General features: G+C 40.2%; 1 protein-coding gene across 1 annotated transcript in view; it reads right to left on the reverse strand.

Moving 5' to 3' along the window:
- The window catches only part of DDRGK1 (DDRGK domain containing 1), a 90685-nt gene that overhangs the window by 25056 nt on the left and 50119 nt on the right, over nucleotides 1-15510 (reverse strand). Inside the window, exon 5 of the mRNA XM_068274593.1 lies at nucleotides 7160-7282. Within this exon, the coding sequence (XP_068130694.1) occupies nucleotides 7160-7282 (123 nt within the window). The remainder of the gene's footprint in view (nucleotides 1-7159; nucleotides 7283-15510) is intronic.

The following is a 15510-nucleotide window of genomic DNA, read 5'->3' on the forward strand; positions in this document are numbered from 1 at the left end:
TTAAAGGCTTCTGGCCCAGCGATTACTCTGTTTTTGGAGGTTCTCAGAGGAGTCCTATAGAAGAGTGTCATAACAGAGGGAAATTCCCTTGGCCAAGCTAGCGTTAGTGCAAATTTTGGAGCATACATTTTTAGGCCAAACAGGCCAGTTTTTATACAAACTCTGTATTAGGTGTCAAAATTAGATAAGTCTGTGCTCCTCTGTAATTTCTCTTAATGCTTTCATTTCTGTCTGGGAAATTAAGTCCTGGATTGTGGAGATACCAGCCTTCAGCCAGGGATATATGTTAATGTTGTCTATCATGAAATAAATAAATGACAGGGATATTGGTGGTTGGAATACTTGTAGGCCCTTTATTTTCCATCCAAGTCAGCCTTTCTCAAACTTTTTACCCTGGAGGAACCCTGCAAATATTTTTTGGATCTAGAGGAATCCCTGCATTTGTTGTGCTGGAGGCATGGTCTTTAAAAGTAGGCGTGGCTGTTTATTTCACTGCCCCCGATTACACTGACCCTCTTTATACGGTCTCCTTATCCTAGTGTTTTTTTTTATTTCTGTGCTCATGATTATTCTGACCCCCAATTTAGTGCTTCATTTTACAGTACCCTCTCTTATAATGTAGTCTATCATACTTCCCCCACAACCCCTGCAGAGTACTTAAGGAACCCCGGGGTTCCAGGCAACCTTGGTTGAGAAAGCCTGGTCTAAGAACTAATCATCTGACATTTATCTGCACCTCATTCCTACTGACTAATGTGGACTTTGGTTCATGCAGAGGTGGATAAGAAATTTAAAAAACAGGATTCAAAAATAGCTGGCACTGGTGTGTAGCTTTCTTTAAAAAATAGCTGGCAGGCCAAGGGTTATCCAATTCACTTGTTCTCCTAAGACGTAATTTTTTATCTTTTTAAAATAACGTTTCAGCACTCTAATCTGTGATCAGTAAACTGCCCAGAATCGCAGCGTGTGCCCATCGGCTTTTGCATCATCTAGAAAAGCTGTTATCGGTCAGGGCTGTTTTACACTGAGAAACGCTATCGCAGTCACAATGTGATTCTGTGGCGGTGTTTCTCCCATTTTTCACTGCAGTGATTTTGTCACGACCCAACGGGTGTACGGAGGCGATTGTGATGAGCTTGTGATTTATGATGAGAGAAATAAAGGGTGGGGGAAAAAAATCAACGGCAGAATTGCAGAAAAAAATGTATGGCAGTGCAATTTTTATGCAACTATACTTTGTATAGGAGGCTAATGGGTTTATGTGATCTGAAAAATGGTGATGCAAAGCAGCACACTAGATTAAAGTACAAGGATTCAACGAGGCCGTCTAATGTGTCCTAAAGTTGCTGTAAGGTTATACAGTAGAATCAAGGTTATAGTAAACCTCTGGATATAGTAACTGTCCCCAGGTCCCAGCAAATGAGCTTGTATAAATACACGTGTGGCCAATTCTGATATGGTAAATTAATTGGTACTTGTTGAAGATTAGAAATGGATTCTACTGTACAGGTGAAATTCTAAAAATTAGAATAATGTGAAAAAGTCCATTTATTTTAGTGAGGGCCCGTTTCCACTAGAGCCAATCTGCATGCGGTTTCTGCATGCAGATTCGCATATCCAGTAATAATCAATGGGCCCGTTTCCATTTGTCAGGAAACCTGTGCGGTGGACTGTGCAGCAAAAATCTGCCCAGCAGAGCCATCAGAATTCGCACACCGCAAGGCTAGTGTGCAATTTGCCTGTAATGTAATTAATAGGAAAATTGCATGCGTTTTCGCTATGCGAATGTGCATACATTTTTGCGTCAAATGAATGTAAAAGCACACAGGCACTGACATGGTTAACTTCGCATAGTTACAAAAATAACTGCGAATTCGCTCACATTTGTATTCGAATTTTAACGCAAAAACGCATGCATTTTTGCGTTAAAATTCGAATACAAATGTGAGCGAATTTGCGTCCACATGCAAATTCATTTACGAATTTTTCACAACGGAATCGCACCGCACTAGTGGAAACGTAGCCTGAAAAAATGAAACGGATATTTGAAATCGGAACCCTTTGCAGGTGTTTTGGATGAATTAGCTGATTTCAGTCGGACACTTTGTTCCTAGAATAATGAACCTTTTCACAATAGTCTAATGGTCTGAGATTCTGATTTTGGGGTTCTCATAAGCTGTAAGCCACAATCATCATCATTATAACAAATAAAGGCTTGCAGTATATCGCTTTGCATGTAATGAGTCTATTTCATATATTAGTTTCACCTTTTAAGTTGAATTACGGAAATAAATGGACTTGTGCACCATATTCTAATTTTTGTGAGTTTCACCTGTACTTATATAGTTACAAAAAAGGTAGAATGTGTGTTCTGGTACAGTGGATGCTACTTAAGCAGTAGAGAAGTAGAGACATGTACATATTGGTTAAAGTAAACCCGGGGTGAAAATAAACTGAACAGAGAAACTATTGTATTTATGTTCTTACAAACTACCATAGATTGAGGCCAGGTTAACAGTGGGACATTGCTTTGCAATAGGACGTTAAAAATGTGGCAACACAAAATTACAACGGAATGCAACAAAAAAGTTACAACGCACCTTAACGCTGCGTAACTGTCGCATACAGTAGATACAGTGGAGCATACAGGTAATGAAAAGTGCGATTCCCCGTATCTCCTAACATCTGTGTTTAGAGGTAACGCACTGCAGCAGTGTGTTACAATAAACGCAACATTTACAATACAACTTTAAAGTTGCACTGTGAGCGTCGCCTAGGCTCAACATTACGGTGCGTTAACCTGCATTATAATTACTTTATAACGCAGGACTATAACGTCCCACTGTGAACCTAGCCTCAATGTTTTGTTGCCTCTGCTCAGTGGCAGCCTATTAAGTGTCCCAGAGTTAGAAAAAGGTCAATAGTTTGTGCATTTTACCTCCCTCTGTTCTCAGAAGTTTTATTCTGTCAGGAAAACTTTTATGGCTGTATTTGCTTATCAGTGATGATTACTATATTCCTGACAAGGTACCGACAAGACAGAAGCTGTCACTTCCATGCCTGGAAATTAACTCTTTCCGACAGCAAAGTAAAACAAGTAAAACCGACAGTTTATTAATCGGTTTTGCAGTCTACATACACATTTATCTCATGTCACATGTCACCTCAGGTACACTTAAAAAAAAATGTTTTCTTCTAAAATTGTAAAATAATATAGGTGACCTGGGAGTTCAAACCTTACATAAAACCACAAGGATTATAGTTCTGATCAATGTACACATCAGATTTTCTCTAAAACTTAATTTAAAGGGGCACTATGGCGAAAAATTGTAAAATGTAAAATTTGTACAAACATACAAATAAGGAGTACATTTTTTCCAGAGTAAAATGAGCCATAAATTACTTTTCTCCTATGCTGCTGTCAATTACAGTAAGTAGTAGAAATCTGACAGAAGTGACAGGTTTTGGACTAGTTCATCTCTTTATAGGGGATTCCCAGGGATTTATTTATTTTCAAAAGCACTTCGTGAATGGCAGTTACTCTATCCAACTGCCAAAAAACTGTGTAGGGAGCAGGGTAGCTGCCCGGAATCATTGTTTAAATCCTTTTTAGGGAATATCTTTATAAAAGAATAAAAGCCTTGCTGAGAATCCCCTATGAAGAGATGGACTAGTCCAAAACCTGTCGCTTCTGTCAGAATTCTACTACTTACTGTAAGTGACAGCAACATAGGAGAAAAGTCATTTATGGCTCATTTTACTCTGGAAAAAACGTACTTCTTATTTGGTTATGCTTGCACATATTTTAAATTTTAAAATTTTTCGCCATAGTACCCCTTTAAAGCGGCCTTTGAAGTCAAAGCAAAGGCATTATATTTTCTTGGACAAATCAGTCCAAACGACTAACAGTGCAACTGGTTTACCAAGATGGACGCCAAGAAAACTGGAGCAATTGGAACAGACTTCTCCACTTCTGCCCCAGTTGTCATGAAGAGAGTCTCTGATGAGAGGATGCCAAAATCCGGGTGGGATAAAACCTTCACCATAAGTTACTGATAGGCATCCGGGGTAAAGGAATTTTCCCTATGGGTCAGTTATTGTCTGTTCACGCAGAAGCGTATTCACAACGTGCTGCAGCAGGGAGTCCTGTGCGATGTGGACCCAATGATGCTTTGTTATACATACAAAAAGAGCATGACAATGCTTGTGTTAAAGGACACCTAAAGTGAGAGGGGTATGGAGGCCGACATATTTCCTTTTAGGGCCTATTTCCACTACACCTGAATACATCCTGAATCCGCAGCGTTTCCCCGCATCCGAGTTGCACGAGGAAGCTCTGCCTATCCCGTCAATAGCATGCCATCCAAATTGCATGCTGATGCGATTCTGGATGGTGTGCTGCAGTTTACAGCTGCACACACCCGAATCCTTATAGCAATGCATGGCACAGCTTAAGGGACTTGGATGAGCACTCACATCACTGCAAGTGCCGGCATGCGTCCTACAAGACCGGTCCTTAAAGTGAATCTGAAGTGAAAATAAACGTATGATTGAATGCATTGTATGAGTAGTACAGCTAGGAAATAAAACATTAGTAGCAAAGAAAAGTGTATCATATTGTTTCCAGTACAGGAAGAGTTAAGAAATGTCACTTGTTATCTATGCAAAAGAGCTTCTCTGAGCTCTGCGACCCAACTTGGGTCAGAGATGGTGCTATTTTCAAAAGCACTTATCCATCAGAGAAAGTGAAAATCGGCTTCTGATAAAGTGTAATGCAGGGAAGTTCAAAGGGTCATTAGCTCTGCTTTGTTTCATATTTAAAATACAGAGTGTAAAAATATGACAGAAAGATTAAATAAATAAAAAAAAAAAATACAATAAAAAAAAAAAAAATATATATATATATATATATATATATATATATATATAAACATATATATATATATAGAGAGAGAGAGAGAGAGGGGGGGGGGGGGGGAAGAGAGAGACTTTTCTTTGCTACTAATGTTCTAACAATTATCTGTGATACACATACAATTCATTATATCATACGTTTTTTGTTTTTTTTCCGCTTCAGTGTAACTAAACAATGCACATTGCCTGGCTGTCCTGCTGACCTTCTGCCTCTTATACTTTAAGCTATAGACCCATGCCAATCAGATGTTTGACTGAATTTGCCACAGGCCACGACTGCTGCCAAAGAGATCAGGACTGTCAGACAACTAAGGAAATAAATATGGCAGCCTCCATATCCATCTCGCTTCAAGTGTCCTCTAAAGGTCGTACATTTAGGCACGCATTTTATTTTAATTGTAACTTGAACCTCACTCTAAGCCTGTGAGTAGAATAATGACGGGACAAAGGAGGAGGAGGAACCTGAACGGCTATTACTACTCATCAGACAGAACCAATCAGATTTCATTTCATAAGTGGAGTGATTGTTGTGGGTGACGGAAATTGGAACTCTGCTAGTAACTAAACAAAGGTACAAATGAAACTACAAAGCAAACTACCAACGTGGAATAAACCAGCGCATTTCTGAGATCTCAGTAGCCCCATTCAGATTTTGTGAAATGCTTTGCAAATAATTAAGCATAGGGAGCTCAGCCTCGAAACTTACACTTTAAATAAAATCCTGCTAAAATCTCAGAAATGCCACCAAACATCATACGGGTGAAACGCCAAAAAATTAGAATATCGTGCAAAAGTCCATTTATTTCAGAAATTCAGCTTAAAGGGAATCTGAAGTGAAAATAAAATAATGATATAATGATTTGTATTACAGTACAGTTAAGTAATAGAACAATGCAACAATACTTCATATTGGCCTCAATTCACTAAGCTTATCTCCTGTCTTTAATAACGTTTCTAGAGTGATCACCATGGTGATGAGGCATGTCGTATTCAGGGAACATTTTACCTCAGGCAAACCTAAAGTTAACTCTTCTGTCTTTAAGTTAACTCTTCAATCCTTAAAATAACTCCAGAGTTAAAGACAGGCTGTTTATTAACTGCGTGTGAAAATAACTACAGAAGAGGTAAATTAACTACAGAGGAGGTAACGTAAGGAATGAAGAGATAAGATAACTCTCTCTTATGTGGAGGTAAGTTTTCTCTTGCCTTATTATCTCCAGCATGATCTTAGTGAATTGAGGCCAGTGTTTCCAGTACAGGAAGAGTTTAGAAACTTCAGTTGTTATCCTTGCTAAAGAGTCTATCTGAGCTCCAAGACCAATTTTGAGTTGCTTTCTGGATCATTTATACATCAAAGAAACAGTCAGGGACAGATTTAGATAACATTTTTACTCCTGGGAAGTTCAAGGGGTCATTAGCTCTGCTTGTGTTAAGCCCAATCTACATGGTACGATTCATTGTACGATTCGATTACGATTCTATTTACGATTCGATTAAATCCGACATGTCCGATCGGGATTCGATTCAGTTCGATTTGCAATTGCAAAACAATGGCAAATGGAATTGCATCGAAACAAATCCTGATCGGACATGTTGGATTTAATTGAATCGTAATCGAATCGTACAAAGAATCGTATCGTGTAGATTGGGCTTTATAGTTTAAAATACAAAGTGTGGCTTGTAATTGCAAATATTAGAGAATCATGCAATGTTATAAAAAAAAAAAATCTATATAGTATCTAAAATTAAAATAAGATCCTATTTCCTTTGCTGCAAATGTTCTAATAGTTATTAGTGTTACACATACAATTCATTACATCACAAGTCTTTTTTTCACTTCAGTTTCACTTTAAAAGGTGAAACTAATGTATAAAGTAGGAACCCTTTGCAGGTGTTTGGATGAATTAGCTGATTAGAGTCTGACACTTTCAGCCTAGAGTATCGAACATTTTTCACAATATTCTAATGGGCTGAGATTGTGATTTTATGGTTCTCATGAGCTGTAGGCCATCATCAACATTAAAACAAATAAAGGCTTGAACTATCTGGCTTTGCATATAATGAGTCTATTTCATACGTTTGTTTCACCTTTTCAGTTGAATTACTGGAATAAATGAACTTTTGCACAATATTCTAATTTTTCGAGTTTCACCTGTACTGTCCTGCTGGAGCTGGCTATCAAGCAAACTTATTGTCGTAAAGAGATCATTGTGCAGGACAAATGACAAAGTAAGAGGACACTTACCTGATCCTCATCCATGGTCTCCGCCACCCCTTCCTCCTCCACCACAAAGCTCTCCTTCAGCTTCAGGTACTCCTCATAGTCCCGCTTCTCCTGCTCCTCTTTGGCTTTCCTCTCCTCTTCCTCCTACGGAGAAGATAAAACACTGGTCAGCCTGTGGCTATGGTGGAAGGTCTCGTTGGCTACTAGCTGGAGCATCTTTTGTCATGTGCTGAGGACAGCAGCAATGCACCCCCAGTACTCAGTGACCTTATATACAGCAAGGCTGGAGAATTTACATAGACACTCCCTGACACACAGCTCACTGTGGTTAGTTCCTCTTCCAGCATCACTCTACAGATTGTCAGTATTGCTTCACTTACAACATTCCACTGCAGAAAGTCCAACCTAATGCAAAAAAGCAATCAATAGCATAAAAGCTTGACCCCCCCCCCCCCCCCCCCCACAAAAAAAAAAACACTCAGCAGCTATTTAATTAAACGTTTATCAACTAACCAACGGGCACAACATATTAGAATGCTGAACGGCCCGCAAGATCAGAGCGCACAACCAGCACAGCTGAAATTAACAAGCAGCTGTGTAATCACACTATAGTCTCTGTACTGAATAAAACCCCAATTTTTAAACACACACGTATATAAATATACACAGGTAGTCTCCAGTTAAACATGATAGGGACTGTAGGCACATTCTCAACCTGCGTACGTCCATAAGTCAAACACTGTGTCATCTCTGTCCCCTGTATCTCTTCTATGCCCCCTTGTGCCTCCACTGTCCCCCCTCTGTTACCTTGGTTCCCCCTTCAGTGTCTCCCCACTGTTTCTCCTCTGCCTCCCTGTGCCTTTATAGTGTACAGCTGCAAAATGTCATTTTAACAGCTTAAACATTTTTTTTTTTATCGATTGCGCAAAAACTATAAGGTATTTTTAAAAAATACTTTTCCCACAGAATCAATGTCATATTTTCAGGCCGTTCGCATATTAGCGGGCTGTTAGTTGGATGTATGTAAGCTGGTAACTACCTGTCTATAGTAACACAAATATTTTTCATAGTTCATACAGTATAATAATACTATTATAGTTCCTAATTTCTCTCTGCCCTCCTGGACGTGTCACTGGTTAGATATTCAGTGACAATAATAATTGTAATTCAAACCCTAGAAATAATTTTGTGTCTCTCAGGGCCAGTGCACAACAACAAAATTGCCTGTGTAATCGCAAGCACATCGCTTTTTGAAGATTTTTTTTTAGGCGATCTTAGGCATGTGCCTAGCGATTTTCTAATCATGCCTACCGATTTTTGGTGTAGCTTTTTTTTTTTGTATTTTTTTTTTTTTTTTACAGTAGAGCCGTTACTGAACAGCTTCTGTAACAAAAACGCTTGGAAAATTGCTCTGTTCTAGCACTTTGCAGAGCAATTTTCTACTCTCCTATACTTAACATTGAGGCTGAATCACCTCAGAAATCAGCAGAAATGCTGCAGGACCCGCGTTTGATAAGAAAAAAAAAGCTCATCGCTCTGGTGTGCTCCATCCCATTCAAATACATTAGCCAAGCGATTTTTGAAGCGCAAGCGTTTTAAAATCTGCTCAGAAGCGCTCCGGGTGTGCACCAGCCCTCCAAATTACTGAGCTGCAGAAGTTTAACAACTCTCTATAGTCAGCTTGCCATTTAAATAAATTAGAAGATAACTAGAGGAACAGATTATATCAATGTCAAAGAGAATAGTGTTATCTTTAAAGCGGTATCGTCACCATAAAATCAAATTTCAACAGCAACTGGTCTGAGTGTATTAAGTGATGAAGATGCTAATCCTGCATTCAAAACTTTTTCTGCTGTTATGATTTGGAGTTATCACATACTTAAGGAGCACTGGCCCTTTAGTAGTCAGTGCCAAAGAATTGCATGCTGGGGGTTCTTTTTATCTACAATCTATTCCTCCTCTTCCCTTTATTTCCCTGCCAGCTCCTTATCTGAAACCTAATCCCCTACTCACTTTACAAGAAAGGCTGAGGTGACTCAAGGATTGGAGGAGACAAGAAAAAAAGTAGAAGGTGGAAATGACATCACGAGTTAGCCTTAACTGTGGGCAAAAGACATGGCCCCCACCAGGAACAGAATTCTCGTCATTTACTATATAACATTCACTGAAATTAAAACGTGGACAGTACTTATATACGTGTTATGTAAGTAGATCAAGTATTTATCTACTTACACATGTGTTTTTTTTTCCCTGGCATAGTATGGCTGATCCTACTGTTTTAAAGCCAACAGAATGGTGGGACTCCAGCTTGGGGGTGGTATTTGCCACTGTTAACACTAATGGTACCCATACAAGGTACAATAAAAACGTTCGAGTTTCCAGTTTTTTCGACCAAAACGATTGACGGAAAAAGTTGAAAAGAATCCTTTTTTTCGATCAAGAAAAATTAACGATTATTCCATTTTTTTCTATTACGATTCGATGTAACCGGATAATCGAACTGAATTATCTAATCAAAAAAATAAAATTGTACCATGTATGGGCAACTTAAAAGATGTTTAACCACTTGCCGACCGCACACTCATAACGTGCGTCGGCAAAGTGGCAGCTGCAGGACCAGCGCAGCCTAATTAATCAGGAAGCAGCCGCTCGTACGAGCGGCTGCTTCCTGTCAAATCACGGCGGGGGGCTCCGTGAATAGCCTGCGGGCCGCCGATGGCGGCTCGCAGGCTAGATGTACACACAAGCGGAAATAATCCGCTTTGTTTACATTTGTGCTGCGCAGCAGCGCCGTAAGGCAGATCGGCGATCCCCGGCCAATCAGCGGCCGGGGATCGCCGCCATGTGACAGGGGACGTCCTGTCACTGGCTGCACAGGACGGATAGCCGTCCTGTGCAGCCCCGATCACCGGGGGAGGCAGCAGGTAGGAGAGGGAGGGGGGAATTTCGCCGCGGAGGGGGGCTTTGAGGTGCCCCCCCCGCCACCCACAGCAGGCAGGAGAGATCAGACCCCCCCAGCACATCATCCCCATAGGGGGGAAAAAAGGGGGGCAATCTGATCTCCCTGCCTGCACCCTGATCTGTGCTGGGGGCTGCAGAGCCCACCCAGCACAGATCAATCAAACCAGCGCTGGTCCTTAAGGGGGGGTAAAGGGTGGGTCCTCAAGTGGTTAAAACAGCTTCTTCAAATGTTATGAGACTCAGAAAAAAAACAGCTTTCACAACAGCAGAAATTGCGTTTTAGGGTTCTTACACTGTGAAAATTACATAACAGAATTGTACAGCAAAATGTTCCAGAAGAAGCACAGACATGACTGTTAGGATATGTAAAACGCCCAGAAAAATACCCGAAAAAGGCATAGACTAACCAACAAGCTCATGGTGACCCAGAACTCATTGAAGTGTGAGAGGGGCTACAATGGTCCTAAAAGCCTCCTTACTAAAATGCTAAGAAAAACAAGTTTGCTTTCTTAAAACAGAAGGTATTTGCGATAATTCAGGTTGGAGTGAGCTCTGAGATGTCTCCCACAATGCATCACTGCTAAATATATGCAAATTAACCATTGTCATCCTTAGTTCTAAGGACGACAATGGTTAATTTGCATATTTTAGCAGTGATGCACTGGGAGACATCTCAGAGCTCACTCCAACCTGAATTATCGCAAATACCTTCTGTTTTAAGAAAGCAAACTTTTGTTTTCTAAAAAGGCATGTCAACGATAAAATGTGTAGCAAATGAAGCACGACTGGGAAAAATTAAAACTGCATTTGAGTTTAATTAAAGCGGAATATAACTCTGCATTTCAACTTTGCTCTAAAACATTATTTACAGTATATTATATGCAACCAGCATTTTTTTTTTTACTAGACCAGCATTGGAAGGGTTACACAGGGCTTTAAAGTTCCTGGACATTTCTGCAGACGCATCCGAAGCTGAAATAGATCTCTAAGTGTTGAAAGTGACTCACTCTCTCTGACTGAGAAGGAGCTTGGAGGACAGCCAAAGAGTGTGTAACATTTATCAATAGATACATATAACTAAATCGAATGTAACAATCTGAACTTCTGCATATCTCTCCACGGAACTTTAAACCTCTGTGTTTAACCCTTCCGATGCTGGTCTAGTAAAAAAAAAAATGCTTTTTGCATATAATATGCTGTAAATAATATTTTAGAGCAAAGTTGAAATGCAGGGTTTTATTCCGCTTTAAATGTAGAAAGCTGGAAAGACAAGTTGCCCAGCTCTCATCCATTTGCTGCTGTGGTTAGAATACACACATCTTCCGCCCAAGCAGCAATCTCAGAGCCTTCACATGTACCAACACGCAGCACAGACATCTAAATTCACCTACATTTCTTTACCGACACCCTTCACAATTACAACTTTGCAAATGGTTTTCTAATAGCTGCAATTTTCTGACAAAATGCGGATGAGGAACTGTAGTGAAAATCTGGGCTGTGGAGTCTGTACAAAAATCCTCCTCAGTTTAGCATTCCACCAACTCAGAGACTCCCAGCTCCCCTAATTTGCATATTACAATCTTGTTGATTGAATGTATATACCATAAAAAGGCATCGCACCACTGCCAACCCTTAAGGTGCATACACACATCAGACTATAGTCTTTGGAAAATGAAAGATCACAGACCAATCTTACCACCTTTCATGTAGTATCAGAGCCATACCTACAGTCTTTTCTATGGAGTTGAACTCTCCATCAGAAAAAAACCTTTGCAAGATACTGTACACAAACACGCTGCACACACTCAAAAGATCTGTAGCTGCAAAAGATCTGTTCCTGCCAAAAATCCATTCCTGCAAATTGCAATTATAGTCTATGAGATCTGCAGATCCTCATACACACATGATTTAACTGACATTCATCTGCAGATCAGATCCACCAGGATGGATTTTCAGATCTGCGGATGATTGCTTGATCTGCAGATGAATGTCAGTTAAATCATGTGTGTATGATGATCTGCAGATCACATAGACTATCATTGCAATTTGCAGGAATGGATTTTTGGCAGGAACAGATCTTTTGCAGATACTGATCTTTTGTGTCTGTACAGCATCTGTGTGTGCAGCATCTTGCAAAGATTTTTTTCTGATGTGGAGTTCAGCTCCATAGAAAAGACTGTGTAGAGTATGGCTCTCATACTACATGAAGGGTGGTAAGATTGGTCTGTGATCTTTTATTTTCCAAAGACTATAGTCTGATGTGTGTATGAGCCTTTAGGAATTTTAAAAGACAACTGAAGCGAGAGAGGGATATGGAAGCTGCCATATTTATTCTCTTTTAAACAATACCAGTTACCTGGCCAGCCTTCTGATCCTCTAGCTCTAATACTTTTAGCCATAGATCCCAAGGCCTAGAACCCACTAGGAGAGCCTTTCTGAGCGCTTTGATTTGAAAATCTCTTGCTAATGTAATGCTATTGGTGTGATCCCACTTGAGCGATGTGATTTTATAAAAACCCCTGTAGCATTGCATTAGCAAGAGCTTTTTCAAATTACTAGTGCTTAGAAAAGGCTTCTAGTGGGTTTGAGCCCTGGACAAGCATGCAGCAGATCAGGTGTTTCTGACATTATGGTCAGATCTGACAAGATTAGCTGCATGCTTCTTTCTGGTGTTATTCAGACACTACTGCAGCCAAATAGACCAGCAGGGCTGCCAGGCAAGTGGTATTGTTTCAAAGGAAATAAATATGGCAGCCTCCATATTCTTTTTACCTGAGTTATCCTTTAAAGGGAACCAGAGACAAAGCACCCTCATGTATTTGACCATATATATCAATGGGAACATGACAGTAAACACCTACCCTGCTCTCTGCTTCATTCTTCTCTCCTAAAGCTCCCTGTTATCAGCCCTGATAAGAATCTCCAAATGAGCATTCAGTCTAGCTTTGCCTGTAATTATTATAGCCGAGTCATTATAGCAGAGCCACAAGGGGGCAGGCTTGGGCTTGAAAAGACTTCACAGAAGACTGACTCAGCTATAATCATTCCGTGACTAAGCTAGACTGAATGCTCAGTCAGGGATTCTTATCAGAGTTGATAACAGGCAGATTTAGCAGAGAACAATTATATATATATATATATATATATATATATATATATATATATATATATATATATATATATATATATATATATATATATATATATATATATATATACACACACACACACACACTAGCTGGTGGCCCAGCGTTGCCCGGGTATGTATTTGGCTGGTGTTGGCCCCGCCCCCTTTTCCTGACCCTGACACACAATTGCTCAATTACTTCATGACCAAGTTTGTGAGCTTTGCGGTCTTTGGCATCAGCAATTTGCATTGAAGTAAAATAAATCTTATTGGCTGTGGCTCCACCCCTTTTCTGAATTTGAACCCCAATCACCAAATGGCCAAGTGTACCAGGTACAGGTGATTAATATTGCAAAAGGCTTGTGCTATTAACAGTGCAAGAATGGCAGCAATTACATATTCCCCTCAAAAATCGATAGGTGGATTTTGATTGGCTTTTGTAGGCTCCACCCACTTTTCTGAATATTAATCCCAGTCACCCAGTGACCAATTATACAACGTTTGACAGCCCTACCATTAACAGTGTAAGAATGGCTGCAGTTTACAGTTTATCAGTGACATTTGTATTTTGTCTCCGCCCACTGATGACCCGTTATTGCCCACTTATGTATTTGGCTGGTGTTGGCTACGCCCACTTTTCCTAACCCTAACACACAATTAATCAATTACTCAATTAACAAGTTTGTGAGCTTTGTGGTCTTTGGCATCAATAACGTGCATTAAAATGAAACAAATCAGATTGGCTGTTTGTGGCTCCACCCCCTTTTATTAATGTAAACCCCAGTCACCCAATGACCAACTGTACCAGGTTTGAGGCTTGCGCCATTAACAGTGCAAGAATGGCAGCAATGAAATTTCCCCCTTAAAAATCAATAGGTGAATTTTGATTGGCTTTTGTAGGCTCCACCCACTTTTCTGAATATTAATCCCAGTCACCCAGTATTCAACTGTGCAAAGTTTGAGAACCCTACCATTAACAGTGTAAGAATGGCTGCAGTTTACATTTTCCCAGTGAAATTTGTATTTTGTCTCTGCCCACTTTTGACCCGGCGTTATCCGCTTATGTATTTGGCTGGAGTTGGCTGTGCCCACTTTTCTAACCCTAACGCACAATTAATCAATTACCAAGTTTGTGAGCTATGCGGTGTTTGGCACCAATAATTTGCATTGGAATGAAAAAAATCTGATTGGCTGTTTGTGGCTCCACCCCCTTTCTCAATTTGAACCCCAGTCACCCAATGATCAACTGTACCAGGTTTGAGGCTTGTGCCATTAACAGTGCAAGAATGGCAGCAATGTAAATATTCCCCTTGAAAATCAATAGGTGTGTTTTGTTTGGCTTTTATAGGCTCCACCCACTTTTCTGAATATTAATCCCTTTCACCCAATGACCAACTGTGAAAAGTTTGAGAACCCTGCCATTAACAGTGTAAGAATGGCTGCAGTTTACATTTTCTCTGTGAAATTTGCATTTGTCTCCGACCACTTTTTGGTTATTTATTTTTTTATGTTTTTTATTTAATAAAAAAAAAAAAAAAAAAAAAAAAAAAAAAGAATAAAAAGCTCCTGGCCAGGAAGCTGACACTTTACCCTGTCAGCCATCCTGGTAAGGGGAACTTAGGATGTTGCAGTAGAGTAGCTGTTAAATAGCAATAAAAACTTTATTCCCAGCCTTTAAATTGATATATTTCTTAATTCCAAATGCTAATGTAAAGGAAAATGAACCAGGATAGAAAAGAACAGAGTGGTCTGAATTACAAAACATTTTTTCTTATGAAATTTTTATGGTATGAGTGACTAGGGGTGTTACAGGGGGCGTGATTAAATGTGTAGCATGGGCGTGGCTTAAATGTCCCTCTTATCTCAAAATGTTGGGAGGTATGCATTCTCAGTGGATTCCCAGCAGCTCTGCGGGGAGTGCATATGTAGAGTATAGTACTACTGTACTTCATTTTTAAACTGTACTAACTTAACCACTCGCTGACCGCCCACAGCCCGTGGGCGGCGGCAAAGTGGACGCCTTAAGGACCACAATATGCGTGGCGGCGGCGGGTCCTTAAGGCGTGTCCGGGGAGCGATTGCGTCATTTATGACGCGCGCTGCCACCAGCAAAAGTTCCTGCCCACCTGGCCCGATACCCCGCCGGCCAATTAGCAGCGCCAGCGGGGTTTAAAATTACGATCTGGGCCAATCAAAATGTATAATACACTTTGTTTACATGACAAAGTGTATTATACAGGCTGCCTCCTCCTCCTCTGCACTCTTCGTCCGTGCGATCGTCCGA

The sequence above is a fragment of the Hyperolius riggenbachi genome, chromosome 1, assembly GCF_040937935.1.
Source record: "Hyperolius riggenbachi isolate aHypRig1 chromosome 1, aHypRig1.pri, whole genome shotgun sequence".
Taxonomy (NCBI): domain Eukaryota; kingdom Metazoa; phylum Chordata; class Amphibia; order Anura; family Hyperoliidae; genus Hyperolius; species Hyperolius riggenbachi.